Genomic DNA, 19,603 nt, shown 5'->3' with positions numbered 1-19,603 from the left:
TACACCAGCTTTTTGAGAATTTTGATGCATTTTAGGCGCTAGATCGACACTGTGTTACCACCTATCGACACTGCGTTACCAGCTCTCGCTAGACATATCCATCGGCATTCTGCCAAAATACCATTTATTTCAATGGCGGATCAGAGTCACCGTTCTGGATGCATGCGCTATTTTTAGCAGACTGGATAGCACAGCACTTTTAAGTCCACAGAAAATCGCACATATGGCCAGAATGGGGACTCCATTCAGCCATCGAAATGAATGGCATCTGCTGCCCTGCATTACAGTATACATCAGCATCCCGTTTTTGGCGTTATGCCGAAGGATAAGCCTAACAATAGGTGGTAATTCAGTGTGGACGTAGCGTTAGTAAAGAAATGACATGACTTGGGAAAAGGTGTTTTCCATTTCTAGCTTGTAGAGTTTCTATGGGCTATAATGGGATCATTCCTACATATGTGTACTAATCTAAATGATCCAAAAACACCAAGTACAGCTCACTACTGCTGCTTCTTAACTCTTTGTTGACATTGATAAAATATACAGAAGTCCAGCACTCAAGATGACAGTCAAAACTGACAAATGTTCTGAAACATTTCGATCAAACGTTCTTAATCATATGCAGAAGAAGACAATGATCCAGCACTTGAAATACGACAGCTTTATTGAAGTTCACATAACACATGATCCAGCACTTGAAATACGACAGCTTTATTGAAGTTCACATAACACATGATCCAGCACTTGAAATACGACAGCTTTATTGAAGATCACATAACACTGTTAAAATCGACCATACCATCATACGCATTTGAGCGCATGCTCTCTTCCTCGGAGGAAGAGCGCATGCACTCAAAACGCGTATGATGGCATGGTCGATTTTAACAGTGTTATGTGATCTTCAATAAAGTTGTCGTATTTCAAGTGCTGGATCATCGTCTGCTTCTTCATATCGTGTGCCTTGCCGTGCATTGATCCGTGCACTACATTGGAGTGTTGAGCTGGATTCCCTTTCTTCATTCTTAATCATAGTCTGAACAGTACTGCAACATGCAAGTTTAAATACACTCCCCTGTATGAGGTAGGTGGACCACATACAGGAGAGTGCATATTTCAGTACTGTTCAGACTATGATTAAGAACGTTTGTTTAAAATGCATCTGTCGTTTCAGGCCATGTTTCTTGAAGATCACATAACACTGTTAAAAATCGGCCATACCATCATACGCGTTTTGAGCGCATGCGCTCTTCCTCGGAGGAAGAGCGCATGCGCTCAAAACGCGTATGATGGTATGGTCGATGTTAACTGTGTTATGTGATCTTCAATAAAGCTGTAGTATTTCTGGATCATTGTCTTCTTCTTCATATCGTGTGCCTTGCCGTGCATTGATCCGTGCACTACATTGGAGTGCTGAGCTGGATTCCCTTTCTTCGTTCTAAATCATAGTCTGAACAGTACTGCAACATGCAAGTTTAAATTCACTCCCCTGTATGAGGTAGGTGGAACACATACAGGAGAGTGCTTGTCTCAGTGCTGTTCAGACTATGATTAAGAATGTTTGTTTAAAACACGTCTGTCATTTCAGACCATGTTAGGGATTTGCATGCCTTAATAAATCAACTTGGACCTTCATCTTGAGAGCTAGACTTATGCATCTTTTATTAATCCAGGTAGTCTTGGAAAGATACAAGGGTATATTTTAGGAAACCTCCAAAAAATGTTGAAGTAAGGAGCAGGCTAAATTGTTTTAATTATTTTACTCTTTGTGTTAGCCTGTCACTGAATAGTCTCAGCTATTATAAAGAAAAATATATGTATCAATCTTCTCAGCTCCTCCTTCTGCATAACATGATGCCCACAGATCAGATTGCATGTTCAACTAGACCGATTGGGGGAGATTTATCAAATCTGTGCAGAGAAAAATTTGCCCAGTTGCCCATAGCAACCGATCAGATCGCTTCTTTCATTTTGCACAGGCCTTGTAAGAAATGAAAGAAGCGATCTGATTGGTTATTATGGGCAAATGAGAAAATTTTCCTCTGCCCAGGTTTTGATAAATCTCCCCCAATTGTCTTTAATGATTTCACCAAATGAAATGAGACTTAAGATTCTTCTGTATTTTGCTCCTTTCTTCAAAGACCCAAAATGGTGACAGTCACCACACCGCGGGAGTAAAAAAGGACTTCTCTACAAAACCCGCTAGGAGTAAAAAATACAAAGAAAATCAGTGTTCTGCAGACCCAAAAACACAGGAGATTACCCCAGTGGATGCTATGGATGTTAGAGTCCAAATGCCTCATCTGGTAAGGAACTAATTTACAATAAAATCGCTTTAACAAATGGTGAAAAATTACTAAAGATTCCAGATTATGATAGACGTAGAGAAGTGAATGAAATGAGGAGGAGTAAAGTTCTTGAGGAAGACGTACAGCCCGATGAAAACTGCTGCGCAACACAATCTTATAAGTCACGATGCTATGACTTGGTATTTAAAGGGGACCTCTACTTATGCACTGTGACTATGGCTTCTGGAACTATCATCAGGGGTGTACTGGTGGTACTGCTGTCAGGGACTGGGGCCAAATAAATATATATATAGGGGCCCCCCTTTTGGTAAGGGGTGCGGTAGATGCTCCAACTGTATGGAGCCCCTAAATTCCCCATGGAGTTCCTGCTGGAAGCATTACATCCACAGTGACTGTGCAGCCCTCGGTCACATGACGTAGTCACATGATGGTATTGCACAATGGCTCAAATGCTGTATGGGCACAGCAAGGCTATCCTGGCTGCATCATTGTCCTCAAATTGTTCATTCAAACTTTCTGTCTTTTACATGCACCATAACCGTTTAGATCAGTGTTTCCCAGGGTGCCAGGGTGCTTCCAGCTGTTATAAAACTACAACTCCCAGCATTCCTGGACAACCAAAGGCTGCCGGTCATGCTGGGAGTTGTTGTTTTGCAAGAGCTGGAGGCACACCGGGTGGGAAACACTGGTGTAATTTAAAGGGGTACTCCACTGGAAAACTTTTTTTTTTTATCAACTGGTGCCAGAAAGTTAAACAGATTTGTAAATTACTTCTATTAAAAAATCTTAATCCTTCCAGTACTTATTAGCTGCTGAATACTACAGAGGAAATTATTTTCTTTATGGAACACAGAGCTCTCTGCTGACATCACGAGCACAGTGCTCTCTGCTGACATCTCTGTCCATTTTAAGAACTGCCCAGAGTAGGAGAAAATCCCCATAGAAAACATATGCTGCTCTGGACAGTTCCTAAAATGGACAGAGATGTCAGCAGAGAGCACTGTGCTCGCGATGTCCGCAGAGAGCTCTGTGTTCCAAAAAGAAAAGAATTTCCTCTGTAGTATTCAGCAGCTAAGTAGTACTGGAAAGATTAAGATTTTTTAATAGAAGTAATTTACAAATCTGTTCAACTTTCTGGCACCAGTTGATAAAAAAAAAAAAAATAAGAAAGTTTTCCACCGGAGTACCCCTTTAAGCACTAGATCCAATACTGTCCACATACTCCTCATATGATACCATGCACTATACCAGTGGTCTTCAACCTGCGGACCTCCAGATGTTGCAAAACTACAACTCCTAGCATGCCCGGACAGCCAACGGCTGTCTGGGCATGCTTGGAGTTGTAGTTTTGCAACATCTGGAGGTCCGCAGGTTGAAGACCACTGCACTATACGGTAGGTTATCTGCTGGGTTATGATACTTTTGAAGTTGTCGCATAAGCTTAACTAGAATAGGAAAAATGCAGCTTCAAATATGGTGCAAGGCATCTGGGCGCATCATCACGGACTAGGAAATCATGGAAATAATTGCAACAGTAATGCAGGAAACTTGTCCTGTTACAGATCAGTAGAATTACACCAGGAGCCGGGCAGCTTACTGTGATGGATACATGAAAGGTGACAGATCAGTCATTAAACTGTTAATAAAGCAAAGCTCGTCTCCTCATGTTCCTGAGCTCATGGTTTAGTGCTGAGGCATGTAAAACCAGGGGCTGGGGTTAACCCTTACATTATCCCTAAACATAAAATGCCATGGTATCACATTAAGTTCACACATTGTAAAATGAAAACAAAAATACTACAGCAGGATAGTTCTAAAAAGCAAATGTTTTTTTTACATCTAATAATGTGTCCTATTAAAGTCTATGGAAAAGAAGCCATCCATGAACGCCAGAGTTTTAGTCAGCAACACTTTTTCAGTGACTAAAACAAAAACAAAAAAGTTAGGATGAGGAAAATGTCTATAGATTTTGGTTAAGGTATTAGTCACCTGACTAAAGCTAGATTAAAATGTTAAATGGGCACTGTCACCAACTTTATTTTTTGATATGTTGTAGTACTTATGTACTACAACATATCTCTAATATACTTTTATTATTATTATTTTTTTATTAAAATGGTTTAATTTACATTTGAAAACCGGCCACTAGGGGTCTCCCTCCTAGTGGCCGGCTGCAGCCTGGCATGACGTCACGCCTGAAAAAGGACTGATTTTGTCCTGGCAATCAGTCCTTTTTCAGTTAGGCTGCACTCGCTCCCTGCCTGTCAATCAGACAGGCAGGGAGCGAGCGCATTGGCTCCCCGGCCACTGGCTGGGAGGCCACTCCTCCCGCACATCGCCGCCGCCTCGTCGCCGCCGCTGTCCCTGCACGCCCGCTGCCGGACTCTGCAGTAATTGTAATGAGGGAACGGGGTATGCGGGAGGGGAGTTTGTGATGGAAGGAACGGGGTATGCGGGGGGGGGGGGGGTTGTGATGGAGGGAACGGGGTATGGCGCGGGGGGAGGGAGACTGAGGGAACGGGCTATGGAGCGGGGGGGGGAGGGAGACGGAGGGGACGGGCTAGCGCCGCATGTAACTAACCAATAGTTTATCTACACAGGGTGCCTCCAGCTGTTTCAATACTACAACTCCCAGCATGCCCTGACAGCCAATAGATGTCAGGACAAGATGGGAGTTGTAGTGATGAAACAGCTGGAGGCACCCTGTGTAGATGAACTAAGGCGGAAGTCCCCCCCAGCAGGCATCAGTGACGTGGTGCCTGCTGGGGAAGTCTACCTGGTAGTGAGCACACCGCCAGGCAGACAAAAGGCATTTTTAATATAGTAAAAATAAAAATTAAAAGCAGGGAGGGGGTTAGGGATAGATGGGTAATAGGCAGGGACAGAAAAAAAAAATAGGATGGTGGGAGCTACCCTTTAAAGGGTAATTTCTATAAGAAAAACATATAACAAATATTAATAAGTATATTAGAAAGGTTAATGTTTTTCCAAGATGTACAACATATAAAAAGTTTGTTAATTCTGACAGTGCCTATTTTGCACCTAGACTTTCACTAAACCCATCAGATTTTATTCAAGTTAGTCTACTGTAAATGTAATCAACTAAAACAATTCAGATGATTAAAATAGGACTAAAACTAAATGTCATTTTAGTCAAAAGTCTGTCAAAATTCACACTAGTGCAAACCTTGTTTTAAAAAAAAAAAAAAACTGTTGCTTTAGTGTTGGAATTACTGCAGGCTGCTTTTCCATAGACTTGAATGGAACACAGTGGCCCTTATTTACTAAGAGTGTTGTGTAGGTTTCTTTGTGGGTTTTTTCTTTGTGGGTATTTACTAAGGTTTCCCTACATTTTCCACTTTCCCTACATTATGCTTTTTTTACACATGTTCTGATCTGTCAGGTTTTCCTCAGCTCAAATCCATCACATTTTATGTGAAAACCTTAGTAAATATGTTGTTTTTTTGTGAAAATGTCGGGAACACGCCCCTTTTTGGAGAACGTGCCCCCTTTTCCCGGTGACCACGCCCCCTTTTCAGGTTTTGTTCGCAAAATGGAGAGTTAGTCGGGGGTTTTTCAATTCTGGTGCAGACAGAATTTCTGGTGCAATGCGACAGAAACTGGCGCACAACCCGACAAAACATGTCGGGTTTGCAATAGTAAATGAGGGCCATTGTTAGAATTAAAGAACTGTCACTTTTTTTTATATTTCTATGTTACTTCAGTATTTTTTATTTTATTTTACAATGTGTGAATTTGGCCTAAGAAATGCATATTTGTCTACCTAATATGAGCTTGACTGCAGAAGACTATCTTATTGCTATGATGTGTGTGTAACACTTTTTTTTGTACATTTTCTTGTAAATTATGTAGACATCATTATAGTCCTATTTATTTGTTGATTAAGTAGCAGTTATAGAATGAGAATCACTTTCTCCTACTCCATCCTTGGCCTGGGCGCCCCTGGCTTTGCCTTTGTACAAGACGTCAAATCGATCACATCCCTACTGGCCCTGGTCACTTTCCCTTAAGCCAACAGCTTTGGACGTCAATGGCCTTCAACGCCTCCGCAAGGGCATAAGCAGAGACACAGTGTAATGGTCTGACATGGCTGTAGGGGCGATGGAGGAAACTGGGCCAGATCACAGATGACTTAGGTCTTGTGGATTTGATTATGGTTGGTTAATTCTGCAAACATGTTAAACTTTCTCAATAAGTCATTGCACTGCCTAGTATAGTAAACTTATAGGTATGACTCTGGAATAGTTTGGAGAATAACCTTGCCTTGTAGCAATGTGTGCATTGGCTTGACGGAATATACCATTGATGCCAGGGAATACATTCATGAGCCATGTAGGAGTAGTTTTGTTTAGCTCCATAATTTGCATAAATATTCGCTTAATAAGTGCCATTTATAAAACTGGAGAATAATGCAAGATCTGTCGGAAGCCAGAGATGGACTGAGATCTAATGGACCATTGTGACACCGCACTATTAAACACCTAAGCATTCGCAGCATGTCGACTTTGGACAGTGGGGTTACCTGGCTTACAAAATAAATTTTTAAGTCCCTGTTGGGGGTTCGTTGCTGCTTTTAAAGGGGTACTCTGCTGCTATGCGTTTTGAACAAACTGTTCCAAACCCTGGAGTCGGGAGCTTGTGACGTCATAGCCCCACCCTCTCATGATGTCCTGCCCCGCCCCGTCAATGCAAGTCTATGGCAGGGCGTGGCGGCTGTTCCAAACCCTGAGCAATGGTGTGCCCCTTTAAGGACTCAATGCATCCATGCATCTAGACAGCTAAATACATTCAGCTAAATAAATAAATGGCAGCTGTGCAATGCTTCATATGCCTGAGGAAGCCATGTGTTTACTTGGAAACGCGTTGCATTGTGGGCAAGAATCCTGTTTTACTGAAACCTGAGGTTGAAGTCTTTCCAGCGCCCCCTGTGGCATTGCTGGGTTTCCTGTGATCAGGTTATCATTTGGGAGCTCTTTCTAACAAAAAGGAATTATCTGAAGCAGACAGCCCCTTTAAGAATGCCAATCTGAAACGGCTAAAGATGAAGCAGCCGTTATGATATGTTGTCAGCACATGTGGCTTGTGTAACTTTCTAGCACCCTGATGTGAATGTTGTTCCCCTCGGCGGAAATCACAGTGTTTAAATATTCTGTAAGTGGAACATTTCCTCCACAGACAACAAAGTTTATTATTTTTATTATTATTCATAAGATTATTATTTTTATTATTATTATTATTATAAGGCTGGGTTCACATCACGTTTTCAGCCATACGGGACTGCATACGGCTGGGGGGAGCTAAAACATAGAATGTGTCGGCAGATAAGAACCATTTGGGCCATCTAGTCTGCCCAATAATCTGAATACTATGAATAGTCCCTGGCCCTATCTTAAAACCGGGCACTCCCGTATCCCCACCGTATGCCGCCCCTATTGTAATGTATTTCAATGAACCGACCGGAGGGAACCGGTCGGCTAATTTACCCCCCGTATGCGTTTTTCTACCGGACCTATAACCGTCTTTGGCTACGGTTTTAGGTCAGGTGGGAAAACACGTACAGGGAAAAATGAGCATTAAAATACATTACATACGGGCAGCATACAGCAGGGATACGGGAGCGCCTGGTTTTAGCTCCCCCCAGCCGTATGCCGCCTGTATGGCTGAAAACGTGATGTGAACCCAGCCGTATTACGCCGCAAATTTCAAATGCTTATATCTGCTGAACTGTAACTCCAAAACTCATGAGACTTTGCATAGAGGTAGACCCATGAGCTGTGCATAAATTATGTAATATATATAGGTCACATGGTAAGGCCGCCATCTTGGTTTTTGTGGCAATTTTGTACAATATTCAAAAATCTTCTTCTTTGGAACTACTAAAGCTACAGGTATATTAGTTGCTGTATGTGGTGACACTGTTATCCTGAGTCAGATTTCATTATAAGACTTTTGGTTCATTATAAGACTTTTGGTCGCATGGTGTGGCCGCCATATTGGATTGCACAATATTCTACAAACATCTTCTTTTCGGAAACCATTTGTTAGAATAACTTTTAATGTGGCAGACATGTTTATGTTACCTCCTGTACCAAGGTTGTTAAAACTGGTTAATTTGCATATTCAATATGGCCACCGCTCTCCAATAGGATTTAGATGGCTTTGATATTAATGCACATTTTTTGGGAATGTGTGTAATATGTACACTGTTAAAAAAAAAATGTATGTTTCTTTGTACAATGGTAGAACACTCTATTTTGCTTTAGATTTTTGTAACATAAAGGTCATAGGTCACATGAGCAGTCAGCCATTTTGTTTTAAGTGACAATATTCTGTGCTATATGCAAAGACATGTCTTTCTCAAAAGATACAGATGTACAAATAGCCGTGTATGGTTAAACTGTAACCTAGACTCTTACGTGTTTGTAAAACGTCATTCAACCATATGGTTCGGCGGCCATATTGAATAATGTAAATATCATCAATTATTCCTTTTATTTCAATGGGACTTTTTGTAATATGACTGTAATTGCCTCAATGTTACTTCAAAACTCAAGAAATTTTACCCAATGGTAGAGCCTTGTACTATGCATAATCTGGTATAACATAAAGGTCATAGGTCACATGGTCAGCCAGCCATATTGGTTTGTATGGCACGTTTTTTAAACCTCTGCATTTCTTTAATCTCTAAAGTTACTGATTTAAAACGTGTTATATTTGGTTACACTGTAATCACAATTATGACTTGTTAATTACAAATCTATTAATCACATGGTTTAGTCGCCATGTTGAATTGCGCAATATTCTACAAGCATCTTCTTCTCTGAATCCGTTTGTTAGAATAATGTATAATTTGGCAGATATGTTCATGGTTACCCCCTGTACCAAGGGTTGTTAAAGCTGGCTCTACTGCATACTCAATATGGCCACCGCTCGCCAATAACATTTAGATAGCATTAATAATGATACGCAGGTTTGTTAAATGTGTGTAATATGTAGACTGTTAATCTAAAAGTTATATTTCTTTGCACACTGGTAGATTACTCACATTTTGTACCACAATTGGCCACCATATTTGACGGCCATATTGGATTGTGCAACATTCTGCATACGTGGTTTTCTGTGAAATTACTGGTCAGAACAATTTGAAAATTAGCACAAAGGTTCGTGATTACTTTCTGTACCACTAGTGATCACCAGATTTGGCAGCCATATTGGATTGCGTAATATTATACATCGTTTTCTCTGAGACTGCTGGTCATAACAATGTGAAAGTTAGCACACATGTTCATGATCCCTTTCTGTACTACCATGGATCACATGGTTTGGCCGCCATATTGGATTGCGCAATATTCTGTATACATAGTTTTCTTCTAAATTATTCATAAAAACAATGTGAAAATTAGCACACATGTTCGTGATCACAAGATTTGTCAGCCATGTTGGATTGTGCAATATTCTGCAAACTTAGTTTTCTCTTAAATTAATGGTAAGAACAATGTGAATATAAGCACACATGTCCACAATCCCCTTCTCCACCATCAGGGGTCACAGCAATCGTGTGCTATAACCCAGCTCTGCAGCAGACTATCTGTAACTCTTGCGCCATCCGCTGAGTCCTCCTCAATGAGCAAGGTGGTGCAAACAGGACCCATATTCTAGCTCTGAACTATATACAGACCACTAATAGGACTATGCTACAAGGGATATAAAGTTAGCATAGTTCATAATATAGTGTCTGTACCTGTGTTCCATGGTGGTCTCATGGTGGTTTTCCCAGGTTGCAATGCAGTCTGAAATATTACATCGCTAGTCAGGTGTTCAGAGGTTGCCTGTCTTTGCTTCAATGGGTAGAGCGACCACTGGGTGGGACAGAGATCATTCTGCAGTGAATTGTAGGTTTGTAACAGCTGGGGGAAACCTGGTTAGAAAACACTGGTCTGTTGCATGCACAGGTGTGTTTCAATGGGTGGGGTGGTTGATGTGTAGGAGGTGACAAATGACTTCACACTTACAAACAAGGAATTAGAGGACATGTAGTTCGAGGGAGGGAACTCAAACAGGAAATAGCCAGTTCACAAAAAGATAGCCACAGCGTTATGGTTGACCTAGAACTTAGCTGTTTAGCTCCAAGACAAGCACAGATCCTTCCTAAGCATGTCCATTACTGTCTGACAGGTACGTACTAAAATCACCTTATGGCTAAACCCCTTTAGGCTAAACATATAAGGTGGTATTTATCAACGGATTGATGTGTATTTTATTTCATATGTTTGGTGCATTTTTATGGCACAGTGTCTTTTTGCACCAAAGTTTGCTACGATTTTGACGGTCCTGTGTATGATTTTTGCAGTGGTCAGTAATTTATAATTTGCGCCAATTGTATTTTGGCGCTAATTTGCCTGTTTTGGACGCATGTTTGGCGCAAATCACCGCCAGCAATATTCTGACATGGAAAACACACATACTAAAGGAAGAATATGGTATGCGCCAAAGTTACTAAAGGACATGCACCAAATGATAAAACCAAAGTAAAAAAAAAACTGGTAAAAAGAAACTTACAACAGGTAAAAATGTTAAATACAGCGTAACCCAAATAGACATATAGACATATACAGTAGCTAAGTAGACCACTAATATGACATGTGTATTTTGTCCTCAAGCTTGACATATATAGTAGATAAGTGTCAGCCAAAATCACTCATTTCAGCTGGATCTTGAGAGATAAGCTGCCTTCAGGAGTCTGAACACCTCAGAGTGTGCAGTATATAGCTGGGTATACATATGCAATAGCTGTAGAGAGTCAATAGGCCCCATACACTATGTTGGCTATACTCTCTTATGTATAGCCAACATTTGTCTGACTTTGTCGGAGGCATAAAAAGTTTTTCCTCTCAAAATTAAATGTCTGTGATTTTGAGAGGAAGTTACATCCAGTAGCAAAAGGGGTTAAATTGTACCTTACAGTACTCCCTATGTTCCCTCTCCATTTTCTGTTCTGCATAGAGCCATGTCCTTATATTCAGAAGGGATTTAATTATCATTGCATTAAAAGAGTTAGCAGAAGGTGTGATGGAACTAAGAGTAGTACATTTGATTTACATGATAATTGTTCGGAAAATTAGATAATAATTGTTGTATCTCTATCTAGAAAAGCAATTATCTCTCCTGTCTGTCTCCTCCACCCATCTACAAGGAAAACAGACTTCAGGGGCCACAGTGACATTAAGAGGCTAGTAGAGTAGTCATTGGGATAAAATACATTTTAGGGAATGTGTCATCAGAAAATCACCCATTGTTGAAATCAAGTTATTATGTTACCACATCATTAAATACTTTCCATTTTACTATCTATATTTTAAAATATTCCTGAAATCTTGCAGTTTCCATTCTGGCATGAAGGGCGTAAAGGGGTACTCCCGTGGAAAACTTTTTTTTTTTTTTTTTTCTTTTAAATCAACTGGTACAAGAAAGTTAAACAGATTTGTAAATCACTTCTATTAAAAAATCTTAATCCTTCCAGTACTTTTTAGGGGCTGTATACTAAAGAGAAATCCCCCAAAAATAAATGAATTTCCTCTGATGTCATGACCACAGTGCTCTCTGCTGACCTCTGCTGTCTATTTTAGGAACTGTCCAGAGCAGGAGAAAATCCCCATAGCAAACATATGCTGCTCTGGACAGTTCCTAAAATGGAAAGCAGAGGTCAGCAGAGAGCATTGTGGTCATGACATCAGAGGAAATGCATTTCTTTTTTGGATTTCTCTTTAGTATACAGCCTCTAAAAAGTACTGGAAGGATTAAGATTTTTTAATAGAAGTGATTTACAAATCTGAACTTTCTGGCACCAGTTGATTTAAAAAAAAAAAGTTTTCCACGGGAGTACCCCTTAAACTAGGCTTAAACTTCATGTTCTGTACTGATCATTTCCCAACAGTGCTCTTCTTATCATCACAGACAGGATTACAGTTAAAGGTGACACCAGTAGAGAGATAACAGAGGTACACACAATAGATTTTGCCCATAGATCAGCCTTCCTCTCCCTATAGAATGACCTCTGATAAGGTCTCAGAGAATGCCCAGAACCCTTTACTATTTATCTGAATGGAACAGCTTCAGTCTATTGTTGCTTATGTCCTGCTGTAAAGCATAACTCTAAATGCAGCGAAAAACAGCTCAGACAAGATGGCAGCCCCCATAATAATGTACAAAAAATAAATAAAAGAAAATTACCAACAGGAAATAGAAACAGATGAGAAAAAAAGAACATGTTTCAGTATCTGGGTCTAATTAGTAAAATAAATATAGTGATATATTGCCTTTAAAATCCAACAAGCATGTTCCATGGGTACTGTATATTTATAGTGTACCTGTCAGCAACTAAGAAAGAAAACAATAACCTAGGCTTATCCTGGTGCACATGCTGATGTTGCCGTTGTTGTTTTTGCGCTGTCACGTTGGCCTAGACCACACTTTGAAACTTGACTTGATCTGAGCTATTTAGCTATTTATGAAAAACAAGCACCTTTTTGATAAATGTGGGGGGGGGGGGGGGGAGTTCACATGAGGTATGCACTGGAAAACAGCAGGAAATATAACTTGATTTACACATACAATGATAAATCCCCCCCCCCCCCCCCATGATGTCAAGCACCATCTCCCTATTAAAGGACATCTGCAGTGCTGGGCAAAAAAACTTTTTTTTACCTCATTTAATAGGTCTTTGAAAGACCTTTCCAACGATGTCTCCCCCATCAAAATTGGCCCAGTCGTTCTCCCGTTATCAGCACACGAATTACGGAGGAGAAGTGAAAATAAAACTACATCTCCCATCATGCCTTGTGCTTACTTCCTGTAAGCTGCTGCCCTCCCCCTGTTCTATCCCCCCGAGCAAATTATTATATTGTAACGCCCACATCTCCCTTCCCTATGCATACACCCTCCCTTTCTGCTCATCTCCCCCTCCCCCATGCTGCTCCTGTCCAGTGATGAAGCAGCTGCCTCCGTGCTCACTGTAGTGTGGAGAGTGGAGAGTGAAAGTAAAAATGGTAAAAAAAAAACCATAATTGTTTGTCTATAAAACTGTCCTGATAGGGGTCCCTGCATCTTTTTCACAACTACAACTCCAAGCATGCCCAGTTATTTTATATGCTGTTCGGGCATGCTGGGAATTCCAGTGGTGCCTCCAGCTGTTACAAGACTACAAATCCCAGCATGCCCTGTCAGCTTTCTGCTGTATGTGCATGCTTGGAATTGCAGAGGTGACTCCAGCTGTTGTAAGACTATACATCCAAGCATGCCGCGTCAGCTTTCTGCTGTTTGAGTGTATAAAGGAGTTGTAGTTCACCAACACCTCTACTGTATCAGTAGTCCCCTGGGAGTTGTAGTTCACCAACACCTCTATTGTATCTCTGTAGTCTCCTGGGAGTTGTAGTTCACCAACACCTCTATTGTATCAGGAGACTCCTGGGGGTTGTAGTTCATCAACACCTATATTGTATCTCTGTAGTCTCCTGGGAGTTGTAGTTCATCAACACCTATATTGTATCTCTGTAGTCTCCTGGGGGTTGTAGTTCATCAACACCTATATTGTATCTCTGTAGTCTCCTGGGAGTTGTAGTTCACCAACACCTCTATTGTATCTCTGTAGTCTCCTGGGAGTTGTAGTTCACCAACACCTATATTGTATCTCTGTAGTCTCCTGGCTGGGAGTTGTAGTTCACCAACACCTGTATTGTATCTCTGTAGTCTCCTGGGAGTTGTAGTTCACCAACACCTCTATTGTATCTCTGTAGTCTCCTGGGAGTTGTAGTTTACCAACACCTCTATTGTACCTCTGTAGTCTCCTGGGAGTGGTAGTTCACCAACACCTCTATTGTATCTCTGTAGTCTCCTGGGTGTTGTAGTTCATACACCAGTGTTTCCCAACCAGGGTGCCTCCAGATGTTGCAAAACTACTACTCCCAGCATTCCCTGGTTGGGAAACACTGGCATACACACACACACATAACAGGGACTACAACTCCCAGCATGTGTCATTCAGTAGTCCCCCCCCTCACACACAGAATCAGTATGATATTTATTCCCTGTAGTCTATACACCACCAGCCCGTGCAGTGTAATATGTCTCCTTCACACACACGTCCTCCCCTCCCTGCTCTGTGGTTTGCTCTGTGTTTCCCCCATGAAAACTTGAATCCTCCCGGTGATAAGTGAGGTCCTATGTAGACAGAGCAGGGGAGGGGGGAGGAGCTGTGGACGTCCTCATTCTCCCCCTGATTGAATCTTACAGATAGGGGCGTTTCTGAGGATGAGCCTATGGCTGCCTCAGAAAGCACCCGCTCATGCATATGCATAAGAGGGAGGAGCTGACAGAGGCTAGGGGGAGCACAAACACTGCTGGGAGGAAGAGATCTCCGTCCCCAAGATGGCGGCTGCAATGTAATGAATAGGGGACGGACGCAGGACTACTGGGCTATGCTGGCAACTCTAATATCTCAGAAACGGCTGCATATAGGTAAATAGGACTAATTGACTGAATTGTATAACTTTTGTTTGGGGAACATTTGGGCAGGGATTTTTGACCACTACAGTTGTCCTTTAAAGCAACCAGTCTGCTTTTATAATTCTATCAGCATGATAGAGGGATATCAGTCGCCTTGTCCTCCATAACTGGGCTGATGAGAAGATCACTATGGGGGAGATTTATCAAAACCTGTGCTAAGGAAAAGTTGCCCAACCAATCAGATCGCTTCTTTCATTTTGCAGAGGCCTTGTTAAAAATAAAAGAAGAGATCTGATTGGTTGCCATGGGCAACTGGGCAACTTTTCCTCTGAACAGGTTTTGATAAATCTCCCCCAATATGATCCTAACAAGTCATGTGGCTTAAATTCTGTAGAAATTGGGTTTTCTCCTGATTAAAGGGGTTATCCAGGAAAAAACATTTTTTTATATATCATATGGCTTCAGAAAGTTAAACAGATTTGTAAATTACTTCTATTAAAAAAACTTAATCCTTTCAGTACTTATGAGCTGCTGAAGTTGAGTTGTTCTTTTCCCATCAAGTGCTCTCTCATGACACCTGTCTTGGGAACTCTCCAGAGTAGAAGCAAATCCCCATAGCAAACCTCTTCTTACTTTGTGCAGTTCCCGAGCCAAGCAGAGATGTCAGCAGAGAGCACTGTTGCCAAACAGAAAAAGAACAACTCAACTTCAGCAGCTGATTATTATTGGAAGGATTAAGATTTTTTAATAGAAGTAATTTACAAATCTGTTTAACTTTCTGGAGCCAGTTGATGTAAAAAAAACTTTTTTCCTGGATAACCCCTTTAAGTTAATTTCTAAGGCAAGGACTGACTTTGCAATTTATTACAATTCATCTGATGACTCTTAATAACAATCTAGAGTTAATTCTAGACTACACTATACAAACTGAACCAGCGCAGCTTTGTGAAAACCAACATTCTTATCAGTCTTAACGGTACGTCCACACCTGCATATTTTTGCTGCAAATATGCACGTTTGACCGTACCAAAAAACTTTTAACCACGACTGTACATGATTTTTTTAACATAAGAGTCTATGCCGCAAAGGGTGTCACAGTTCAGTAACTTCCATCAGAGGTATAAATTTGGAAATTCTCCTCCCGGTGTTGACCTCTGGCAGATGCAGTGTGAATACACCTTTATTGCTCAGGTATGCTTATGTCTATATTTTGCTGGTCCCAATAGACATACATTGTTAGCAGAAATATCTAAGGTCCCAAGTAGGTCATAGCTAGGAATGTAACCTAATTTATTAGATGACACAATTCTTCTAGGCATGAGATGAATTTCACATTACCATGGTGATTATAGCAATGGATGGTAGCATTATTCAGAGAAAGGTCTATAAACAGTTCTTCATTCTGTATGGTTGATATTTTAGTAGTTCTATCAGGGCTCAAGTATTGATGAACATCTAAGTACAGAGCCATTGAATATATTGGTGTTATATGAGTGCAATAATAAAAGGTTTAATGTAGGTAAAGAGAAAAAGAGTAGAACTGCACCACTACTCGCACAGTATATCCAGGGGTGTGTTCACTTATGATCGGGGTAGCAATGGTAAGGTGTGAGGTGGCGCAATGAAGCCAGAATCCAACAATGTCCAAAATGTGTAGAAAAAAGAATGCGCTTCTGCACTCACCTAATAGAATAATCTTATTCCACATCATAACATCATCGTCTGGCCGGTGGTGGGGAGAGGGAGAGAAGAGATCGCTGCAGCATGGAGCAGAGTATGCTGCATGTTGGGAGTAGTAGTACCTGCAGTTAAGGACAGATCACCTGCAGGAGTCACTCCTGACACCCGATGTGATCGTCCTATCTATTGCAGAGATGCGGAGCAGCTTTCTCCTCCTCTCACATCTTTGCACTATACTCCGGCCGGCCAGTGATATGAATAGAACATCGCTGATTCATATTTCCCTCCGAGAGCTGTGATTGGCTGCAACCATCCGGCCAATCCCCACTCTGGGCGGAAAATATGAATGAGTGATGTTCTATTCATATCACTGGCCGGCCGGAGTATAGTGCAGAGATGTGAGCACTGTATAGAGCCGCTCCGCATCTCTGCAATAGATAGGACAATCGTATCGGGTGTCGGGATAGACACCCGGGGCGATATGTCTATTAGTACAGATACTACTACTCCCATCATGGAACAGTCTGTTCCATGCTGGGAGTAGTAGTAATATCTTAAAAATGTTTAAAAAAAAATAGAGAAAAGAAAGTGAGACACACACTTTATTAAAAATTAATAAAAATTTCATTATAAAAAATAAAAATTTTCGTTAAATAAATTTTTTCCCATCCTTTTTTTTTTTTTTGGTACCCAACAAATTTTGAGAAAAACGCCAAAGGGGCCAAAAATGCAATTTCCACTCAAATGCTAAATTTTCTGTGAAATAAAGCAGGAAAAAAAAAACAAGTGGAATCCTAGCCTTATGGTTTCTTGATGGAGCATCCCCTAGAATCAGTGGAGGTTCTAAAATCTGAGGCATATGGCGATACAGTATTGGTTTACAGTATGGGTGCTGCATCTACAGCAATGTCCATGGTCCCCTGTACTGTAACATACGCAGGTTTTCCAGATTTGCTTAGATGTACGATTATATGCATAGTAGAATTATTTTCCACCACTCGTGAACCATTTGTAGAACAAAAATTCTTACCGAAATGATTTCCTATAACTTGCCGATCTACATAGAAGTGCAGCACATTAGATGATCTTACACACGTGGCCCTACGTAAATGGTTTGGTAACCTTCATTTATATTCACCGATGACTCTGCTCTAGGTTTCTTTCTTTGTATTGACATGCTAAATTCACAGCCTTGAACGAAAATAAGTATCTACATTGTGAGACATATAGGGACTTTCTCCTAGGTTACCTTCTAGCTAGCTACCATAGCAACAAGACCACCATCTGCATCATCTTCCCTCCTTACCATACAACAAGGGCTGGGCTGCCCAGGTGGATAGAAGGAAGGAACGCAGATGCTGTGAGAAGTAGTACTTTTACCTTGGTAAGTGAAAGGAAGCTTGATGTTGTTTTTATCGCATGATCAACAGAATCTCTCATGCTTACAAACCATCAGTGTAATGGCTAATGGAGGTTATATACAGGGAAAGTAAGGACATTAAGGATGTGTGATGGGGCAGGGAGTCAGAACATTAAGGATGTGTGATGGGGCAGGGAGTCGGGAGATTAGGGATGGGGCAGGGAGTCAGGACATTAAGGATGAGTGATGGGGCAGGGAGTCGGGAGATTAAAGGGGTACTCCGCCTCTAGACATCTTATCCCCTATCCAAAGGATAGGGGATAATATGTCTGATTCCCGCCGCTGGCGATAAGATGTCTGATTCCTGCCACTGGCGACCCCTGCGATCTCCCTGCTGCCCCTGGCGTTCTTTTAGAGCGTCAGGTGCAGCAGCGGAGGCTTGTGACGTCACAGCAACACCCCCTCAATGCAAGTCTATGGGAGGGGGCGTGATGGCCGTCAAGCCCCCTCCCATAGACTTGCATTGAGGGGGCGTGGCCGTGACATCACGATCCTCCGCCCCACATCACCAGTCATCCGGCACGGAGCGAAGTTCGCTCCGTGCACCAGATGTCTGGAGTGCTGCAGACGAGATTGCGGCGGACCCCCGCGATCAGACAACTTTTCCACTATCCTTTGGATAGGGAATAAGATGTCTAAGGTTGGAGTACCCCTTTAAGGATGGGGGATGGGGCAGGGAGTCGGGACTATGGGAGCAGAGTGTAAGAACATCATCAAAAAAAATAATCTGTTCATTTCATACCTTTTATCAGCATATTTTTAAGTTTATGTATTCTCATTTACTAATATTGCATGTCCTCTGTGGTAATATACTGTAGTAGGAAATAATCCCAGAAAATGTTATGTTCCAACACAGCATAAGGTCGTATTCACACGTAGCAGCTTGTCTTACTTAAAAGTGTATTTCCACCGTAGATATTTATGGCATATCTAATTTACATTAATTTTTGATAGATGTGGGTCTCACCTTTTCAGCCCACATCTATCTGCAGAATGTGGGTCTTATGACCCCGTGGTTAAGTGGTCCGGGCACAGAGGCAGAGAATAAATGAACAGGTGGCTTCATATGTTGGTGGCTTTCTCCATTCACTCCCATAGAGGTTTATGTCTTAGATGGAAATACCCCTTTAAGGGTGCGTTCACACGTACAGTATTCTGCGCAGATTTGATGCGCAGGATTTTTTGCTGCAGCTTTCAATGTAAACTCAATGACTGAACACAAATCCTGTGCATCAAATCTGTGCAGAATACTGTATGTGTGAATAGACCCTTATGGTTACTATAAGTTGTATGTAGTCACAGTTCAATGAAGAAAAGTTCAGACCTAGAGATTTTCTAGGATCTCTACTTGCTGTCATTGAATTGGAAGCATTCTTGATTGTATCTGGAGGTTAAAGGACAACTGCAGCGCTAGCAAATTAGGGCCCAAATGTAATAATATAAAGTTATATAAGTTTCTAAATGGGATCCATTACCTGGCTGGTCCCGTTTCTTCGCTATGCCACCACCGGAAGTCATCTCCTGGTCCCCTTACGCGCGTAGCGTCGACCTATTATTCTCTATGGAGCCACCATCTTGGTCGACGCTACGTCTCAAATGCCCATAATGCGCCGGGGGATTGCTTCACTCCCCCTGCCATTCGTCGTGCCAGCCCCTCTCCTCCCATCTTATAAAT

General features: G+C 41.5%; 2 protein-coding genes across 8 annotated transcripts in view; one reads left to right on the top strand and one right to left on the bottom strand.

Moving 5' to 3' along the window:
• Positions 1-19,603, bottom strand: part of DNLZ (DNL-type zinc finger) — a 127,872-nt gene that overhangs the window by 3,424 nt on the left and 104,845 nt on the right. The gene's annotated exons all lie outside the window — the stretch shown is intronic.
• GPSM1 (G protein signaling modulator 1) overlaps positions 1-19,603 on the top strand; it is a 264,883-nt gene that overhangs the window by 164,349 nt on the left and 80,931 nt on the right. For all 7 annotated transcript variants that reach the window (XM_056540981.1, XM_056540980.1, XM_056540979.1 and 4 more), the window contains one exon: positions 2,139-2,303. In XM_056540981.1, the coding sequence (XP_056396956.1) occupies positions 2,139-2,303 (165 nt within the window). The remainder of the gene's footprint in view (positions 1-2,138; positions 2,304-19,603) is intronic.

This window comes from Hyla sarda, chromosome 9 (assembly GCF_029499605.1).
Source record: "Hyla sarda isolate aHylSar1 chromosome 9, aHylSar1.hap1, whole genome shotgun sequence".
NCBI classification, from domain to species: Eukaryota; Metazoa; Chordata; class Amphibia; order Anura; family Hylidae; genus Hyla; species Hyla sarda.
The sequence above is the reverse complement of the archived record's forward strand: the minus strand, read 5'-3'. Positions and strand labels throughout refer to the sequence as shown.